The sequence below is a fragment of the Ornithodoros turicata genome, chromosome 4 (assembly GCF_037126465.1).
Source record: "Ornithodoros turicata isolate Travis chromosome 4, ASM3712646v1, whole genome shotgun sequence".
NCBI classification, from domain to species: Eukaryota; Metazoa; Arthropoda; class Arachnida; order Ixodida; family Argasidae; genus Ornithodoros; species Ornithodoros turicata.
Window position 1 is genome coordinate 71,666,376 of NC_088204.1, and position 18,936 is coordinate 71,685,311.

The window sequence follows — 18,936 nt, forward strand, 5'->3', positions numbered from 1 at the left end:
GATTGAGAGTTCCAGATAACGTTGTTTCCTTATCGCGCTTAATTTTATATTGTGGTGTTGGCCAGCACTAATTAAGTGCAATTGTGATCGGCAGCTCTTGAAATTTCGCAGGCGGGGAACCTGCACCTGAAGTCAAGCTCGGTGATAAAAAAAAAACAAAAAAACTTCGTCAGAAGCCACGGCTATCACGCTATATGAATCACACCTATCATGCGAGGTACATTGGCAGTCAATAAGCTTGCCCGTCATAATCTTTTGCCTGTTTGAAGTGCTTGGGAAACATTTGTGGAATTCGAAGCGCGCTTATCGTTTTGGCGTTGCGTATTGGGAATATTGTTTTCAACACCTCTTAGGAATCATGAAGTGTTACGGCACTGTACACAAGGTGAACCACATCTTTGATAGCAGCACAGGAGAACTTTGCGTGTCGCTGCCAGAGCGATTGCGATGATTATTACTGTAGCGGTAGTGTTATTTCATATCCTGTAAGATACCTGTAGAGTGACGGCAAACGATGCCCCATTTCCTTATCGCACGTTTCAGTGTTGGACGTCAAGATGGATTGTCTGCTTATTGCGCGAGTGCCTCATTGACAGCGCGTTGCAGTGGCGTATCGTGGCATTTTCACGGCACGTTTGTAATTGTATATTGGTACAATGATTGGAAGTGCCAGTATACCTGTCGATTTTTCGGAGACCGAGCGCACGGAATTAGCTATTAATAAAACGAAGCAACGTCATCAGATCGTAGGACCTGGGTATATTTGAGACTGAAGATTTACCAAGCTTCGATAAGGTGTATACAGTTGTCTCATGCAACCACAAATTATCAATTAAACGCTTCGATAAAGGAACGAAGCTCGTTTCAAGGCCCACTTGCTGGCTTCACACTCATTGAGTACACTTTGTATATTAAAATATATATGCTTCAAAACTACAGTGCAGTATATACTCCGAACCTGGTTCCCCCTCACACTACTATAGCGAGATAAAGAAGAGTGTGCGGATGAAAATGGCCCTGACTATTTCTGTCCACCGATCTATTGTGGCCATTGTGAGGGGGCGTTGTCCCGGGATGGGTGATGTCAATAGAGTCAGGTCTAAATGAAAGTGCTCTTGCCATCTCGCGAGGAGATACCGGCTGACACACCACGCTTGTGAGGAGACTGCCGCTCTCAGAGTAACTCAATCTTGCCATTTTAGTAAATGGTATTATCACTAAGTACTTCAATTACTCCAGAGAACAGTTATTGCCACTGCAAGGAGTTTACTGAATCGGAAACTCTACACGAAAAACGATACGATAAAAACTAATAAAGACAAGACGATAGAATTGCTGTCAAATCAGACAATCGGCTACCTCAGAGGAATTAGGAATCTTAGTTACGAACACAACCTGGTGTACTGAAACTCCGCATCAATTGCGAAGTGCACGGCCGGTTCCGAGCATATTTCGTAGCGTTGATCGCATCCACGGCCATTAAACGGCGTTTTTCTCGCCAAAATTTCAGGCTACGAAAGCAATTTTCGTGAAAGAAAACGTAACCTGTACGGATTCGTTTTGTGGGCGAAGCGGTGGAACGGAGCATGTCCAAATAAATAAGAACCTGCGAACCCGACTATCAAGGTGACCGGAACTCTCGACGCGGTAGATCGAGATAAATGTTACCAAGCGTTGTTGTCACAGAAGTACGCGGTCAATGTGAATACGCTGAATATACCGAAGCGGCCTTATAGCGAACACGTGTACAAGTCCCATCGTCCGCGTGCTCTACCATCTTCTATGCAGAGAAGCGAGCGACAGTCCACCGCTTGTATCCACTCCAAACTGGGACATGAACCGCCGGTGCCCCGTGGCCCGGCATGCACTCTAAAATTAAACGGGGCTTGCCTTCCCCCCGATGTCCATGTTGGGCCCTAGGCCCGCGCCCGTTGGTTGCGAGGGGGAGACACCCCCCTTGCCGCTTTGCGCGGAGAGAGGCTGCCGTATTTGGCGCTGGCGCTGCGCCTCTGACGTCAGTTCCGTGTCACGTGGGCCCGGCCGCATAAAAGCTAGTTGCCCCGCTCTGCAAGGCCACTCCGGTCTTTGGCTGCTTGCACTTGTTCTTTGACGGGGACATCCATACACACTCGGTACGTTCCGCCGACGACTTCTGCTAGAGCGTGCTGGATTTTATTGGCTTGAGGATTACGAGTTGGCTGTAGCCGTAAGTAGGGGTGGTGATGGTCAGGTGGGGGGTGGTTGAGGCTAGTTAGGGGGGGAGGCAAATTGTGTAGTGGGTGGGAGGTGGGTTATGTAATCTCTGTAGTGGGTCAGTGGTAGGGTCGAGAGGGGAGGTGAGCAACCTAGAGTGCTAGTTGGGGGGGGTGGCTAACTGCTGGGGGAGACAAATTGTGTAGTGAATGGGAGGTGGGATATTTAATCTGTAGTGGGTCAGCGGTAGGGTCTATGGGGGAGGTAAGCTGCCTAGAGTGTTACTTTGCTGGAGGTGGGGGGCGGGGCAGTGTGTAGCTTGTCAGAGTAGGGTGTTCACTTCAGAAAGGTAGCTTGACAAGTGCAAGTCTACGTGATTGCTTTAAGGGGCGCGGTACGTTTAGGAGGGATAGCTTAGTGGAGCATCTAGCGCCTTATCCCAGAGCATCGACGGATCAGCCCACGTGTAGTCCGGGATAGCTCGCAGCCACATTTTGTATTGTGAGGCGAAAGGATAGCTAGTGTTCAGCCGCTTCGCAGCTTATTACGAGCACGACGACTAATTGTAATCTTGCCAGATTAGAGCTGTAATTGAAGGACAGGACTGTTAGGGACGACCTCCTAAGCGCTATCGCGAGCTACGTGGGGAGAGGCAGTTCTGGCACCGCTTTGGAGTTATCAGTCTGCGTTATTGGCGGCGATATCGAGCTGCTCTCAAAATTTTCTCAATACCCGTACAAGGTACCGCACTGGTGTTATCAGACACCGATAATGCGCTGAGTAGTCCGGTGCAAGAATTGCCTGCGATGATAGGCGCGGTAAGGCTAAGACCGACTATGTCCGGATGTATCGTAACATTATATTTCGGCAGATTCGAATTATGCGCAGCATTGTTTCAGCCATTCGTAACTTGAGCGCTCCCGTGAAAAGAATGGTTCGCCCATCGTTCCATTGGTATCGCGTAGCGTGTCGTTCGGGAAGCTTTATACCGTAACGTTGTACCGTTGGCCGTTTGAATGACCGCGTGTTGGACATGTTTTGTCTCTGCAGTGACCAACCATGTGTGACGACGAGGTAGCTGCTCTCGTGGTGGACAATGGGTCCGGTATGTGCAAGGCCGGGTTCGCCGGAGACGACGCCCCCAGGGCTGTCTTCCCATCCATTGTTGGACGTCCCCGTCACCAGGTATAACGCCGACCAGAGCCACTGGACGACGGATGCTGACGAGTCGCGAAGGAGCGGGATTTTGGGACGTTCGCCACGATACCATAACTGCGACCAGGGGGGGACCTTATTCCGGGGCAAAAGAAAAAATGCGCTTTATTTGAAGATCTCTATTCAGCTGCGATATGCAGCAGACTTTCTATAAACCTGATCGGACAATCGCTTGTTCTGCCGACGAAATATCTTCTAATGCCTATTCGAACCCCTTTGCTAAGTTCCTGTCGCCGGAAATTCGAATGAAACTACTCTCCTAACGTTTAAATTGAGGAAATCCTTCCTGGACGAATCTCTGTCACCCGTAACCCTGTCGAATCTCTGCCCGTCAAAGTCCCGCTCCTGAAGAGGCTCGCGATGCTCCCCGTCGGTCCCTGCGTCCGATTCGAACGCGTGCTGACCCTCGCTTCCTCCGTGTACAGGGCGTCATGGTGGGTATGGGTCAGAAGGACAGCTACGTCGGTGATGAGGCCCAGAGCAAGCGTGGTATCCTCACCCTGAAGTACCCCATTGAGCACGGTATCGTGACCAACTGGGATGACATGGAGAAGATCTGGCACCACACCTTCTACAACGAACTCCGTGTTGCCCCCGAGGAGCACCCAGTCCTCCTGACTGAGGCCCCCCTTAACCCCAAGGCTAACCGTGAGAAGATGACCCAGATCATGTTCGAGACCTTCAACACCCCCGCCATGTACGTTGCCATCCAGGCCGTGCTCTCCCTGTACGCCTCCGGTCGTACCACCGGTATCGTGCTCGACTCCGGCGATGGTGTCTCCCACACCGTACCCATCTACGAAGGTTACGCACTCCCCCATGCCATCCTCCGTCTGGACTTGGCTGGCCGCGATCTCACTGACTACCTCATGAAGATCCTCACCGAGCGTGGCTACTCTTTCACCACCACCGGTACGATATCGATAATTCCTGTAGACGGGGAATAGCTTGAGTTAATTGCCAGGCCAGGTTAATGCGAATGCATTATTCGCGGCAGTACAGGACAGTGCGCGATTGATTGCCCCCGTCGTAACGTCCGTCCGCTAATCGTACCGTTATCTTTCCTTCCCCGCAGCTGAGCGTGAAATCGTCCGTGACATCAAGGAGAAGCTTTGCTATGTCGCCCTGGACTTCGAGCAGGAGATGGCCACCGCTGCCTCCTCCTCTTCCCTCGAGAAGTCCTACGAGCTTCCCGACGGTCAGGTGATCACCATCGGCAACGAACGTTTCCGTTGCCCTGAGGCCCTCTTCCAGCCTTCCTTCCTGGGAATGGAATCTTGCGGTATCCACGAGACCACCTACAACTCCATCATGAAGTGCGACGTCGACATCAGGAAGGACCTGTACGCCAACACTGTCCTCTCCGGCGGAACCACCATGTACCCCGGTATTGCCGATCGTATGCAGAAGGAAATCACTGCCCTCGCCCCATCCACGATGAAGATCAAGATCATCGCTCCCCCCGAGAGGAAGTACTCCGTCTGGATCGGCGGTTCTATCCTGGCTTCTCTGTCCACCTTCCAGCAGATGTGGATCTCCAAGCAGGAGTACGACGAGTCCGGCCCCAGCATTGTCCACCGCAAGTGCTTCTAAGCAGCCAGCAAACCACTACCATCAAAGAACAGCAGCGAGAAAGAAAGAACTTTTACCTCGTCGATTTTTTTTTATTCGTGTTTCGATTTGTTCGGACCTTCCCCGACGGTTTCCCGACTAGCCAGCCGGCCGCTGCCAGTGTTTAGGGCCCTCTGTAAACTGCTCCTACGCCTACTAACGCTGTATAGCTGTGTGATGTTCTCTGGTCTTCCGGTAAGATCGGTGTCTCGGATGTCTCCAGAGCGGGAAACGGGGGGAAGCTAAATTAAAGAAATTCTCCAGTTCCTTTTTCTCTTCATTGGTTGGAATAAAAATCGTTTTTACAGTATTACATTTCTGGTGTCTGTTGTACCCTTGCATTCTGGTGGGCGCGCTCCGGCACTACGTTGGGTCTGAACGGGTCGGCTTTGCTCAAGAGCCACGTACTTCCCTAGAAGGCGCGCCTCTATTTGATCTCTCTACTGAGGTTCCTCGCCCCCCTAGAGTCACTTGCACAGCTTTGGTGCTGTCTGACTTTCGTCTGCTTTCGCAGCATGAGGTGACGTTACCTTCTAGCTCTTCCAGAAATAGCATTTTGCATAGCCCTGGCACGACCTGTTGTTCTATAGCGGCACAGCGTACAAAGAACTACGCTGTGGTAACGTGTGCCATAGCAGAAGGTGGTCCCCTCTACGCTTGGCACTCATCTCCAGTATGCGACCATAAGCGACGCTTACGTCAGTGTATTTCTTGCCATAGGAAGACTGATGACGTCGCATCGCATGTCCAGCCCCCTTTGGAGTCTGGCCAAGTAGGCGATTGGCCAACATCAGGTAGGATTGCTCCTTTCCGGTATCTGCACGCGAACTTCTTTGAGGTCCATCACTCTTCATCTTTTATGCAGACAATACTCGTAAACTCATTTTAATTTCTCCGTCATTTTTAAATAACCAGTAAAGGTTAGAAGAATAAAATTATCAGAAAGATCACCCGGACTGCTTCTAATGCACGATCAAATTTTTTTGGGTCGGCTTCAGCCCTTTGTACAGCCACAAGTTCTAAATACGCCACGCTGGACATGAATGACTTGAGAGAATTTTTGATCATGCGAGACACCACGTGGTTGGATTTGTTAGCATGGGGTGGGCCACTTCCAGATTTCCCAGATGGGTTCTTCCTTGGGCTTTCCTTAGGCATTAAGAGAGGGGGCGGGGAGGCAATGTCTGCATAGTAACCAATGAAGTCGTCCCAGAACGCACGAGCAACCATGTAGTACTGTAACCAGAAAAATATTCGGGAGGGTTCTACGGGAACTCCACATGGGGGAGGTGATTTTACCCTCTCTCAAATGCACTGCCAAAGATACCATTTCGGGAGTGTGAACGCCTGAAACCTCCTCCCCCCATCCGGCTGTGCCACTGACGCCGTCGTCGCGGCACGGCGGCAGGTCGCTCGGCAATAAAACGCAGCCACCGATCCGAATTTCCCGCGCATGCTATTATGTACACTCCTGGCGCCACAGCCCGGCGAGAAATCGAACTAAAATCACAGCTGTCAGCTGTACCGGCTGTACCAGAACGTCATGCGAGCTAGCATGTAGTGCAATACAAACGTTTTTATTTCTAGCAGGAAGAAATCTTGATGAGTAATAAATTGTGTGTTGAACTTAAATTCCGGACTCAGAAACAAGCATGCGTCCTATTTATGATATTTATTCTAAAACTCGTTTATGCAACCGTATGCAATCATGGCGTGGTAATACAAACATTTTGGATAGGGCCAACGTCTATTTGGCGGGTGTTCTGTGGCGTTCGACTTTCGACTGGCTGTCGTAGTTTCAGCAGGTTCCACAGGAGTTGCGTGTAATGGATCGTAATAACCGCGGGATCTACGATAATGCATTGCTTGGAATCCTATCAAATGAAGGGCAGATCTTGCCCTTCCTCGACGTCTTCTTTGACTTTTTGTACAGGAGGTAGGATTGTGCTTGATAGTAATTTTTACGGAGCTCTCTTCTCATCACCGAGCAATACTTTGCAGAACCTTCAGTCATTACACGAGTAGTAGCTGTTATTTTCACTGTTGTGTCAAGAGCTACAACTACAGTAGTACATTGTACATTGTACTACATTGTCGCGACTACAGGACGGACTTCTTTCGGATTAAAACTGACACATCGCAGAAGATGGGATTCCCTCCTGGCGTAGCGAAAAAGTTCGTTCAACTAGTAAGTCATGAGTTCTTTCTATGTTAGTGGTTGTGCTGCGGAATCCCCAGTGCCTAGAACCAGCTGGACCCGGACTGTAAGCCTCCGTATTTCTACGCAAAATAGGCCTTTCAGAAGTACTACAACCTCACAAATGAGAAGCTAAAAAGGGAAGCAGCGCTTGCACAAGAAGGTAAGTTTGCAACTCAACGATACTTTTCTTTCCCGCGCCCAACCAAAACTTGTCACCTGTTTTGCGATAGGTGAGATCCCTCCTCCCGCCATCGAGACTGTCGAAGTTGAAACGACCGCAGCCGACGACGATGAAGAGACAGAAGAAGAAACTGGACCTGCGGGTCCAAACCCCGAGGGAAACCCCGAAGGAAAACTGCGCACGGCAACTTCAACAGAGAATGGAGTGGACGAGAAGAAAAAAATAGGTGAGGCTGCGAGCGAAAGGGAAGGAACCACTCCGCACGTCAGTAGGAATGAGAAGGAAAAACAAAGTTCAGCAGAAAAGGGGGAGGAACAGCAAACATCAACACCAAAGCCACCTGAAGCAGCGAATGAAGGGCAGGATTCAGACTACGATCCGTGAGTACATAGGTGGAGAGTTTTCAGCTTGCTGGAGGGAGCCAGGGCACAACCCTGGTCCCCCCTGGGAAAGTTCCGGGGGGAGGCTCATGCCTCCAAGCCCCTCTGCAGACGGCGCATATGCGGGAGTTCCTCTCAGGGGTACCCTTTAGCATGTGGAAGAAAGTTGGGCTGTCAGCATAACCACAGCCCGTTTAACATTTCGTTGTAATATGTCGCACATGCATAGTGCATACGCAGTGCCTTTTATAAACAAAATACATGTAGCTCCCCTACTGGAATGCTCAGGTGCATGTTCAGATGACAATAAACACTTGCGCCTCAGTTCATCTCTGCCTGGCACAGGTCACGAACCTTCTGTTCTCTTTTGTTGTTCTCTTTTGTTGTTGGTTGTTGTTCTACACAGGCAACTGCAATTCTCTGAACATGGGTTGAAGAAGAAACTCCTTCACAACACCATCTTCTTGGCGAATTTAATTCCCAAACCGAAATTGTACACGAAAGCTCCTTCAACATGCCTGCTTGGTGACGTGCTGTGCCCCCTCGGAAACATATTTCCCCAAAATTCAACTTCGAATGTTTAACGAAACTGCTCTCCCAGTACGAAGTTTGCAGCTGTCCCCAATATCCGACGTACTCTGCGTTCAGTAACAGCACGTACGTCGTTGATCTGACGTACCCGCTTCAGGTTTGGTTCGAATATGTCAGCCCTGTGCAAGCGCAATTGAGTACGTCGGTCCGACATACCTCTAGACACAGTGTTTACATTTACATATGTGCATTATGAAACCTCTAAAGTATTCTGTAATCTCATTTTCCAGTGTACAGGCTAGGTTTCAAAGCAATCCAGAGAGCTACAATGGGGCCATTCGTGACAACTATTCCTGGAGCCAGAGCATTTACGACATTGATGTCAGAGTCAAGGCATGTTCTTACCACTATCACTTGCGCCATAGTCGCTTTTCTACCAGAAAGTTTCCAAAGCACCCTCGTAATCTTTATATTGACGTGCATAACAAACGCGGGGCGTCTTATGTGCTTTCACTGTCGCCAGCTGATGTGTTATGTTGCCTGGATATTCATTGTCGATTCTGTTGTGATTGAGGAATTGACTGGCTCCTTCAAACTCGGAAGCTGTTCAGTGAAGTCTGCTTCATCTGCTGCTCAGTGAAACAGACTTTGAGCTTTGTTCAGCACATTCTCCGGTGCCAATAACAATGCCTGACTGCCTATCACTGTGATATCACTCTATCGAAGAAGAGATAAGATTAGTTGTAGCATTTTCACGTGCCACACGGTTTCCTCCATAGTTTTCGCATTGTCACAAACATAGCATTATCGAGGTTTCGCTGTATCTACCTTTTTTATGGATTCTGCATTTCACCACTAATGTCTTCTTTTTATTTTTTTTTTGTGGGTCAGCCCTCCCATCCCAACCCCTGCCAAAAAAGGATATCTGATGCTTCACAAAGAATTCCTGTTCAGTTACGTTTCCAATACGCTAAGTGCGGGAAATTCATAGTTGTGCTCTGAACTGGCTAGAGCCAGCAGCTATGCCATTGATTTAACGAGCTAAAGTAATATCTCATCTGTATTTCTTAGTTAATTATATTCATTTGCTACATACTGTGAACCCTTACAGGTGTTTCCTAATGGCCTGATGTACTGTCAGTGTCTGCGGTGTTGTTGTCGACCTCTTAGTGAGATGATTAGGAGCTCAAAGCGCCGCTAACTATTGTCCTTTTCGATTTCAGGTGGGCAGGGATGTGAGCTCTCGTAACCAGATAAAAGTTGACTTGACGCACACTCACTTGAGGGTCAAGGTACTCAACATAGTGGATGGATCTTGGAGCGTTCCCATTGACGATGACTTTCCCTGGAGGGTTAAACTGGATGACTGCATTTGGACCCTGGTGCCCGAAGACCACGTCCTTGTAAGCACTATACTATTTTCGTAATTTTGTTTTGGTGGAGCAAAGCTCATTCAGAATCCATGGAAGGCTGCAGGTACAGTGAAAGAACGTCATCCTGCAGTGCTGTTCTTATGTTTCAGTTTGTATTGTGGTTATGTATTCTTGTACAAGTAGTGTTGTGGAACCAAGATTAAAATCTGGTGTATGGAGCGCAACACTGTGTTTTTTTTATGGATTTGTAGGAAAGTGCTGCAAGACTGATTTCATGAACAAACATTCCCGATGTTCCTCTGGATTTTTGTCACGTAGCACATATTTTAGCACGTAACAGATGGTTAGCACTGTGCTGAGTGGCCATTGTACAAACCTTGTGCTGCATTGCATTTTCTGGCAAGTGCAAGTGACACATCTTTCTGCATTTGAGAGGCTCACGGTAGCACTCGAGAGACGACATACCCTTTATCACACATCTATTCTGCTCTATCTGAGAAGATTGTTACTGCTGTCCTTTACCGAGCACATCATGCACAGCCACTGTGTAGGGGACTTTGTAATATTTAATCCCTGAATCTCTTGCAATTTACGCAGGTAAATTTGGAGAAGTGTGAGGAACGCTGGTGGGAGCAGCTGTTGGTGAGCGAACCAAAAATCAACGTGCGAGCCATCGACCCATCGAAGCCCTTTGAAGATCTGGATGCTGAATCTCAGGCGAAGATCCAGGAACTGGCCTTCAACAACATGCAGAAACAGATGGGCAGGAAAACCCCGAAGCAGGAGGTTCGTATTTCACCATCCCCAGCTGTTGCACGATAGATTAATTCGCTTGCTTCTTCTGTAGAAAGTAGAGAATATTCTGAAGGAAGCGTGGGACAAAGAAGGTTCGCCATTCAGGGGTCAGCCGTTCGATCCGGACCTCGTGAACATCAGCTGTGACAATCTGTGATGGTGCCGGCACCAGGTTCGTGCGGAAATCTTGTTGATGTTGACAAAAAGAAAAATAATAGGAAAAAATTTTGTTTTTAGGGAACACCACTGATTGAACATTAGAGTCACGGTCATAAAAGCTCCTGGCTTTCTGCGGAAGAAAAATTAACGTATTCGCAAAGTGGGATTTATAAATCCACTCGATTCCGCGGGCAAGAGAAAACAAGCAAAAAAAAAAAAAAAAGTTGCCGCATTCACCCAAGATTGCTTACCGACTCATCCCGCACGCTTTTCCAGCCTTTCCTAACTTTTCATTGTGCAGAGAAAATTCGACTCAACTCTGATAATATATATCTCTCCAGGCGTTCCTCTCGTTAAATTTTCTTTCGTCGAGGCACATTCAGCCGTGTAAGTGTCGGCAGTATCAGTTGCGTGGAGCATTGCAGTTGCGACTGATCGGGTTCAACTCGAGAAAATGTCGCAGATTGATTGAAATCCTTACATAATTCTGTGATATACCGAATAGACACGAATAAAATAAGTAACGATAAGGAATAATAAATAATGTGAAATAATAATAATGAATAAATAGATAATGAAATATGAAATATTAATAATGAATAAAATCATAATGAAATACGAATAATAATAATAAAATAAAAAAATGAAATAATAATGATTAAATAAAATCCCCGAAAAGCACGGTTCTGAGGGAAACAGCAGGTTCTGCGAGACATGGCAGATTCCGCAATATTTCGCGGAATCGCGGATTTGCGGAAAGATAGAGGCTGTAGTCATGGAACATGGGTTCATCTGTTTAATCACTCTTGATTTAAGCGTGAAGGAAACTCAAATTACGCTTTCCGTTTTGCTCTCTTTCTAAGGCCGGATTCACACGACCGTTCGTCGTCCGTGTGCTTCAAAAAGAGAACTTAAGGGCATTCGATCCCCATAGGTTCCAATGGGTCCGTTTTGCATGCCTGCCAACTCTCCCGATTCATCCTGGAGACTCCCGGATTTAGACCGTTTTGTACGATTGTACGACCGAGAAGCAAATCTCCCAGAAAATGCAGTTTCCCCCTCTATATCTCAAACGCGTGGTTTTAGTCTGTCCTCAGTCCTCAGAGACGTTAAATGTCAATCCAATGCCAGCCCTATTGCCATCGGCATCGCTTCTGCTTCCCGGAGAGTTCTGAGTTCTAGTGCGTTGTTGTTCTAGCACTTCAAGTTTCCAGGCATTTCCTCTATGTTTCCGTGAGATGAGGGTGCCTTTGCAGTGGTATTGCATTGTACTTTGCAGATGATGGCTCCATGTAAGCAAAACAACAATTTACACGTGTTTCTGAAGGAATTCGCAACTCAATTAGGACATGTGATAGCTGTCAGGAAAGGGCAGCATGTGTTCTGCACAGTTTACAGTTGCGAGATCGGCATTCCGCGTGGAGGGTGGACCGACATTCTTACCCACGTTATGTCGAGGGAGCACCAGGACCACCTTAAATGCAGAGACAAAAGGTACTGGCTAGGTCAGTTTTTCCGAAAGCAAGACAAGGACTACGATGTTGTCCGCGCGGGCCCTCCTCCTCCTCCGTGTTCCTAACTCCCGCCGCTGTAAAGCGGCACGCGTGCGATCGAACTACTAAGTTCAGTGAGTCGAATTGTCGGTGAAATGGGAAACTGTGCACAAGAGCTCGTGATAAGCACACTGAATGGAAAGTTTTTGCGGTTATTGTTGTTGACAGCACTGACGACAGCGACGTACAACTTAACTGATGGTTGTGACGTATTATGCAAACTACTTTTTTAATAACTCGTTAACTAACTTATTCAACGACTACTATGTTAAAGCTCTCCTGGAAAGTCCAGATGGCCTTTTCAAGTTCGGCCACGTTACGGAGGGTGTGCTGAATGTGAGGGCAGTTCAGCATCGCGAAGAAAAGAGGGACATAGTTTCGTGTCTTCACATTCTTTGGAGAAAGTGCTGTGGTCTTGTCACAGCCAGACACCCAGATAATTTCTTTGGGAGGGCAATGTCTGTTGCTGCAACACTTGTGCCTTGTGAGTCTGCTGGGGTCTGGGGTTGTAACTTGGGGTCAAGCGTGTTTCTTCCAAATAAAAGCTCCCGAACATCGTCTTTCTCCTATATAAAATAGTAAGTCCATTTTCCAACAACATACCCCCCCCCCCCCCTTCGCTTTTGAAATCGCCCTAATTTGGATGTTCCTAAGTTGGCAGGTGTGGTTTTGTCTCCATTAAAAACACGGACGCGAAAAACGTTAGTGTGAAACGGGCCTAAGATGGCATGGCACTACGAGGCGACACCCAATCAGTCTGTGCAAACAGTTTCCTAAGATGATTGGACACCCTATCCCCATAGCCGTGTTGCATCTGTTGAGAAGGAAAGAGGGAAAGTGCAAATTGTGGTTTCCTTTGCGTATAAATCTTCTTACGGTCTAGTAGTGTGTCGAAAATCTATAATGTTATCATAACAAATGCTCTTTGAAAACTTTTAGTGTTCCCCCTAAGGAATGTCTCTTTCCTTTAGTAGGTAAAGCACATGAAGAAATGTGCATGTGTACAAAGGACAGGAACAGACAGATAAGTGTTGTGTGCCATCAGAGTGACAGTGAATCAACGGACATTCGCAGTGAGCCACTTTTATGCAATATTTATTGAACAGCACTGCATGACGGAACCGTGGCTTTAGGCAACATTAAAATTGGCGTCTTCTAAAAAAAATGGTCATCTGTACTTATTTACATCAAGAGCAACACATTTGTTACAAAAAATTGTTCACGCATCGTCAACATGGCCACAACTCATCCCTTGGTCAAGAATACACCGTATTGTAAGAAAGGGCAGCTGAACAACCATCGGTGAAAATGATGCTAAAAAATTTACTCGTTGCAGGTTATTTATTACACTGTTAATGCTTCATCAACACGAAGAATAACCGCTGCATTGCTTGAGATACAGCATAATTAATGTTGCAGACTGTCACAACACTAACATGCGCTTGAGTTTAATATTTGAATTACACGTTGCGCTGGTCCGTGTAGTTTGTTTCGATAATTAGTGTAAAGTTTGTTCAGCTTGTAAAAGTAGTTACACATTGAGGTCCTGCTTACAAAATTAGCATTCTTTGGCTGCTTGTGTTCCTTGAACATGGCATGCATCTCTATTCAAAAGACAAAACTATACATATCACACATTGGACATCGTGATCTCCGAAGTCCCGTACGCTCGTAATTCTCTTTGGTTCTGGGTTGCTGCTGAGATTCTGACGCCTCAGCAGTTGATAATACAAATATCTCAGCATTTAAAGTCCACACTATAATGACTCCGCTGAATCCTGTCTTCATAACCAACACGTATCAAGTGTGGGTCACACATCACTATCCCAGCACGCACACTGCAGTCTCTCGTTGGTCACTGATGCTGGAGGTGACTGAGGTAGGAGGGGGATGTACGACGGAGAGTTGATCGGCGCCCTTCAGCTCTTGCCGTTCTTCCGCTGCTTATTGTTGAGCAGTCTTTTGCCGACGGATTTGAAGACCGAGGGCTTGTTGGGCTCCTTGATGACTGGAGTGTGGAACATCCTGGTCCATTCTGTAAACGAGGCAGAGTTTTCTCACGAGACAAAAGTTGAACTAGTTGCCGCTAGTTGTCGACAGCACCAAAAGGTGGCGTTGTATACATGCATCTTAATGCATTGACAAATGTTAAAACAGACAGACAGACAATACTTAGGGTTCTTCGTTTTCGGGTTTTGTGATTTTTCAAATTCGGGAGGGAAAAATCGGGTGCTATTCACACGCGAGAATTCGGGAAGAAATTGGGCGCTATGATCTCTGTTTTGATATGTCAATTTTCAAATTGTCATATATGTCAAATTGTGATATGTGGAATTTTCGGGTGAAACGAGCTGCATATGAAACAAGCCACTGCTGTGACACTGGGACCAGAAACAAGAATCCTTATGCTTCCACTCGGATCTGGGGCAATGAACGACCGCGGTATACAAACACTTGCCCGAGCTCTACAAAAGCTAATCTTTTTTCTCCTGCAGGACGGGATTATTAAAGTGGGACAAATAAGTTGTCACAAATAGCTCTCTTTGCTGATATTATGATTCACTTTTCCGACGGTTTACCTACAGCGACAAGTTGAAGGACCGCAAAGATTTCGGGTAGATATTGTGTTTTACCCGAATTCTTGAAAACCTGTTCGAGGGGGAACTATCGCGAAAAATCGGGTTTAACCCGAAAATGAAGAACCCTAACAATACTACAAATGGTTAATGTGAATAAACATTCGCAGCACAGCACCTTGTAGAAGTTCTATAGCCTGCTGGCAAGGGACTCTGGAATGTCCAGTGAGTGCAGCTTTTTATGTGCCAGCTACTTTAGTGTTTTGTATTTTCCTTAATCTCAAAGGTCAGATTTACTATCTGGCAGAACCATTTTCACATTTCAAAACAAATTTATTAAGTGCCCATAAATTAAGACACTATAGTTGATGTCACTCTGTTGACTACCATGCTAATATGACAGAAATGGTTTGATATTATTATAATTAATAATATCTGGTTGGCTTTTCAGCTCAGGGCTACAAAATTGACACCTAAGCCCTCGTTGTTTCAGATACCGTGAAGGCTTTTTAAACCGAAACAGTAAAAATAAAAGCAATGAAAGCATAATAAGGTCCGCAAAAGTTCGTGCAGGTCCACACAGTTTCGACCTACCTCAATCACTTCCATACCAAGCTTTTTGAATATTTTAAATGAATTTGGTAGGTGATGTTTGATCATTGTATTGCCCACTTTAATTGAACCTCTGTATGCAATAAGGGGATAAGTCGTCTTATCCTCTTTTTACTATTTTTGTTGCAATGACATCTACATACCTGCATGCACCTGCCAATGAAAACTTAGGACCTTATTGCGATTTGTTGGCTCACTACAGCATGGCAAAAAACTGGAAATGCACGTGTGTCAATGGGACGGACAATCATGTCAGGCCCCTTTTCTCATTTTGGGATTTTTCGACTTATCTTCTTATTGCATACAGAGGTTCAATTGTCTCTCACATCTTACCTCTCTTCCACTTCTGGTACTCTTTGTCGATTTGTTCTTGCTCATCAGTTCCTCTGGAACAGTCAAAACATGATTTTGCAAGCACTCAAACAGCTCAGAGAGCCTCCTATAAGTTTTGTACCCGCGATGAAATTTCTGCCACAGAGTGGCACAACTGGCCTCTTTAGCGCCTCTACCTAATCTGCGTTCAAATTGGGCTTGTCTCTGTCGCTTGTTGCAACGTGGTTGCTTTATGTGCTGATTTTTTAAAAATTTGAAATTGAATTTGAAATTTGAATATATTTCCGGTGGCTCGACAGTGAAAAATTTTGAAGTGAAGTCGCTAAGGTGACCGGTGGTGCCACCTGGTTGCAGTCAGTTCTTATGGCCAATGATGATGGTGGTGATTCAATGGTAATAATTTGCGTTTGTTGAAAATGACGATGTGCAGTGAGGGTCAGTGACAGGTTGAAATGCTTGAAGTTGAAGGGTAAATTCAGAATGTTTTTTACACGGTGATACTATTTTGCAGTAGTTAACTTTTTGGTTTCAATTCAAGTACTTTAACCTCTTTATATTCTGTTATGGGGTGCTCAGTGGAGTTCCTTTTGATGAAGTCGCTTTGAGCATCTGTATTTTCTATTATCGGGCTTCTGACATAATTTCTTTTGATTAAGCCACGTTCAACATCTTTATTCCTTGTTATGGAGTGCGTACTCTAATACTTTTTATTAAGCTGCAGCCTATTAGTCCACTGTCATTGGGCGCTCGGTGTAAATTCTTTTGGTCAAGCTACTTTCTGCTGTCCCAGGGTGCTCGGTATTGGAAACAGTCAAATTCTTTTTTTTTTTTTTCAGCTTCTAAGCTCAAAAGATTACAACATAAGGCAGTAAATAAAGGCTACGAATTTCCGTGCCTTGTGCCGGGATTGCTGTAAAAAAGAAGATGGCGTGGTGTTAAGTGACATGAAATGCAGCTTATACAAGGCGAGCAAACGTTCATTTGTTCAGTGAACAAGCTGCGTGAGCTGAACATTACAGGAATGCGGCTAGCAGATTCTGAACACTTGAGGGTCCTTCGCAAGGTGAGCTGTCTGAACAAATGAAAATTTGCTCCAGCACTGTGATGTACAAGCATTAGAACAACCGCGTAACATGGACAGCCTATCCCTTTGAGATGATGAATGGCGTGCAGAATGATCGTCCTCACATTTTTCTTGCCTAACAGGCTTTGTTGCTGTGTTGTATGATTTTGTAAGAAGCATACTGCTACAACAACGTATGACTATGTTGAGTGCTGAGTCTTTTCTGAGGGCTTTGAAAGAAAATTTGAGAAAGCAAAATAAAGTAACAAAGTTTTAACTTAAGTTACACACCACACTGAGTAGCGCTAACAAATTGTGTGTTTGTGTCTATATAAAGAATGGGACAGAGGTGCAAGAGCGGAAATGTAGCAAGCAGAAAGAGGTCGTGCCCTTGGTTTAGTGCATCAAGGGAAGATTGCATGCCAGTCTAGGACATGGTACTGCAAGGACCTATAGGCTGCTGCACACATTTTAGGTGCATATTATCGTAACTCGTCATGAGTATGTACAGCACTGGGTACTGTAATATTCTATATACTTTTACGTGCTTGTAGTGCTTAGAGTGCAGAATATTGTTTTCGCTAGTTCTATCCAGGTCTGTAAAAATTCAAAAGTAATTGAATTATGTATAACTACATGCTCATAAAAGTAATTAAATTATAGTAACAATTACGAAATAGGAATTGTAATTCAATAACAACTACAGTTAACTATAAAAAGTTCTTCAAGGGTGTTTCATTTGGCATTGAGTTACACTCAATTACATTCATTTTGATACATATTTGTGCTCTATAATTTAATGAAACGACTAGTGGACTAGATGAAATGCAGGAAAAAGACTGGTGGTAGTGGAGCACAGTGCTACGAATTATAGTTGCTGGGGAAATCTGCTTATTGCAGTGAAAAGGGGCCTTTTCTTGAGGGATGCCAAACACAAGTGAGATTTCTTCTTTGTATAGTGAGGATATGTGGCCTTCATAACCAAAGTATTCTTAATGTTCTTGTTCATTATACCGACACGACTTCTGGTCATGGTAGACCACCGAGAGAAAACAGCTGGGCCCCACATTATGCTTCATGGAGGCTTCAAGCGGGTTCACGGGTACCTTTCAGATTGTTTCACCCATGGCGTAAAATATGTTGTGAATATATGTTGTGAATAATATGTATTGAAAATATGTCACTGCACATTGTTTTAAGTTATCACATGGATACGGCTGTCTTGATCTTTGGGTACGCGGTAGAACCTGTGATGAGATCCCTGTCTAATATTTGCTCACTACCACCTTGGTTGGTAGAGAAGACAGGCAACCATACGCCAACGACGAATGTCAACAAACACACTCAGGACCTAATTGTCCTAATTTTGACTGTTGCATCCGTACATACGTTGCAGCCATGTGGTAATCTTAATGAAAGAGTAAAAATAGTGGACATTGCAAAAGATATTCAACATTAGAAATGAGGTATCACATACAAAGTAGTTCCAAAAGTATTGCACTACAAATTACTCGCAAAAGTAATTAAATTACAGTTCAAGTTATGTAATAATAACTAATTCTGGAAACAGTTAATTACTAAGTATATTTAATTACAGTAATTACTAAGTGTACTTAATTACAGTAATCACTTTACTGGTCTGGTTCTATCCACAGCTTCGGATACCCAGTGAGCCACAAGGTTCAGGTAGAGCCACAGTGTACTTGGAACTGATTTATTTAAAAATATATTTTTTTTTGCTGCTTTGACACAATAGGCAATGACATATATTCACTTGAGGGATAAGGTACCGATATACTTTCGTGCAATTTTTAAGGGACGCTGTTTACCATCATGGACTTCATTGAAAGACCATTGCAGGTGTCCACATCTGGCACATATGAAATGATGAGAATGCGCCCTACCTGTCTTACTCTACCACCTTACCTCATCTGCTCTATGTGGAGGTCAGCCAAGATAGCGTCCCTCTTGTTGACGATCCTCACTATGCGGCAGATGAGCTGCTGCTCCCTCTCCTTGATCTTGTCACTCTTTTTGTCGGCTGTAAGCGAGTATGTCATGCTGTTTGAAGCCTGTCATTGTGTCAGCATTCCGAGCTGGGGTGTGCGAATGATGGACACTTTTGAAGGGACAGTCCACTACTATTATGGAGACACGTTGG

The 18,936-nt window shown here is 45.6% G+C and overlaps 3 protein-coding genes across 5 annotated transcripts in view; 2 read left to right on the forward strand and 1 right to left on the reverse strand.

Annotated features, from left to right (window-relative positions):
- Positions 1-2,022: 2,022 nt before the first annotated feature.
- On the forward strand, positions 2,023-5,154 carry LOC135391833 (actin, clone 403). The gene is made up of 4 exons (XM_064622333.1): positions 2,023-2,132; positions 3,244-3,378; positions 3,834-4,320; positions 4,484-5,154. Exons 2-4 carry the CDS (start codon positions 3,253-3,255, stop codon positions 4,999-5,001), a joined length of 1,131 nt encoding a protein of 376 aa, XP_064478403.1. The 5' UTR covers positions 2,023-2,132; positions 3,244-3,252; the 3' UTR covers positions 5,002-5,154.
- A 1,626-nt stretch (positions 5,155-6,780) lies between these two features.
- LOC135391835 (nudC domain-containing protein 3-like) lies at positions 6,781-13,356 on the forward strand. 3 transcript variants are annotated; one of them, XM_064622336.1, is made up of 9 exons: positions 6,781-6,955; positions 7,126-7,207; positions 7,313-7,379; positions 7,450-7,780; positions 8,602-8,704; positions 9,535-9,714; positions 10,282-10,470; positions 10,532-10,651; positions 13,166-13,356. In XM_064622336.1, the coding sequence occupies exons 1-8, from the start codon at positions 6,846-6,848 to the stop codon at positions 10,634-10,636; spliced, it is 1,167 nt and encodes a 388-aa protein (XP_064478406.1). In that variant the 5' UTR covers positions 6,781-6,845; the 3' UTR covers positions 10,637-10,651; positions 13,166-13,356. The 3 variants fall into 3 exon arrangements, with proteins under 3 accessions (XP_064478406.1, XP_064478407.1, XP_064478404.1); XM_064622337.1 differs by lacking the exon at positions 13,166-13,356 and adding an exon at positions 10,717-10,984; XM_064622334.1 differs by having other exon boundaries at positions 6,782-6,955; positions 13,163-13,356.
- Positions 13,270-18,936, reverse strand: part of LOC135391836 (uncharacterized) — a 56,672-nt gene continuing 51,005 nt past the window's right edge. The window contains exons 5-7 of the mRNA XM_064622338.1: positions 18,702-18,816; positions 15,713-15,765; positions 13,270-14,226 (exon numbers count right to left, since the gene is read on the reverse strand). Coding sequence (XP_064478408.1) covers positions 14,111-14,226; positions 15,713-15,765; positions 18,702-18,816 — 284 coding nt within the window. The 3' untranslated portion in view covers positions 13,270-14,110. The remainder of the gene's footprint in view (positions 14,227-15,712; positions 15,766-18,701; positions 18,817-18,936) is intronic.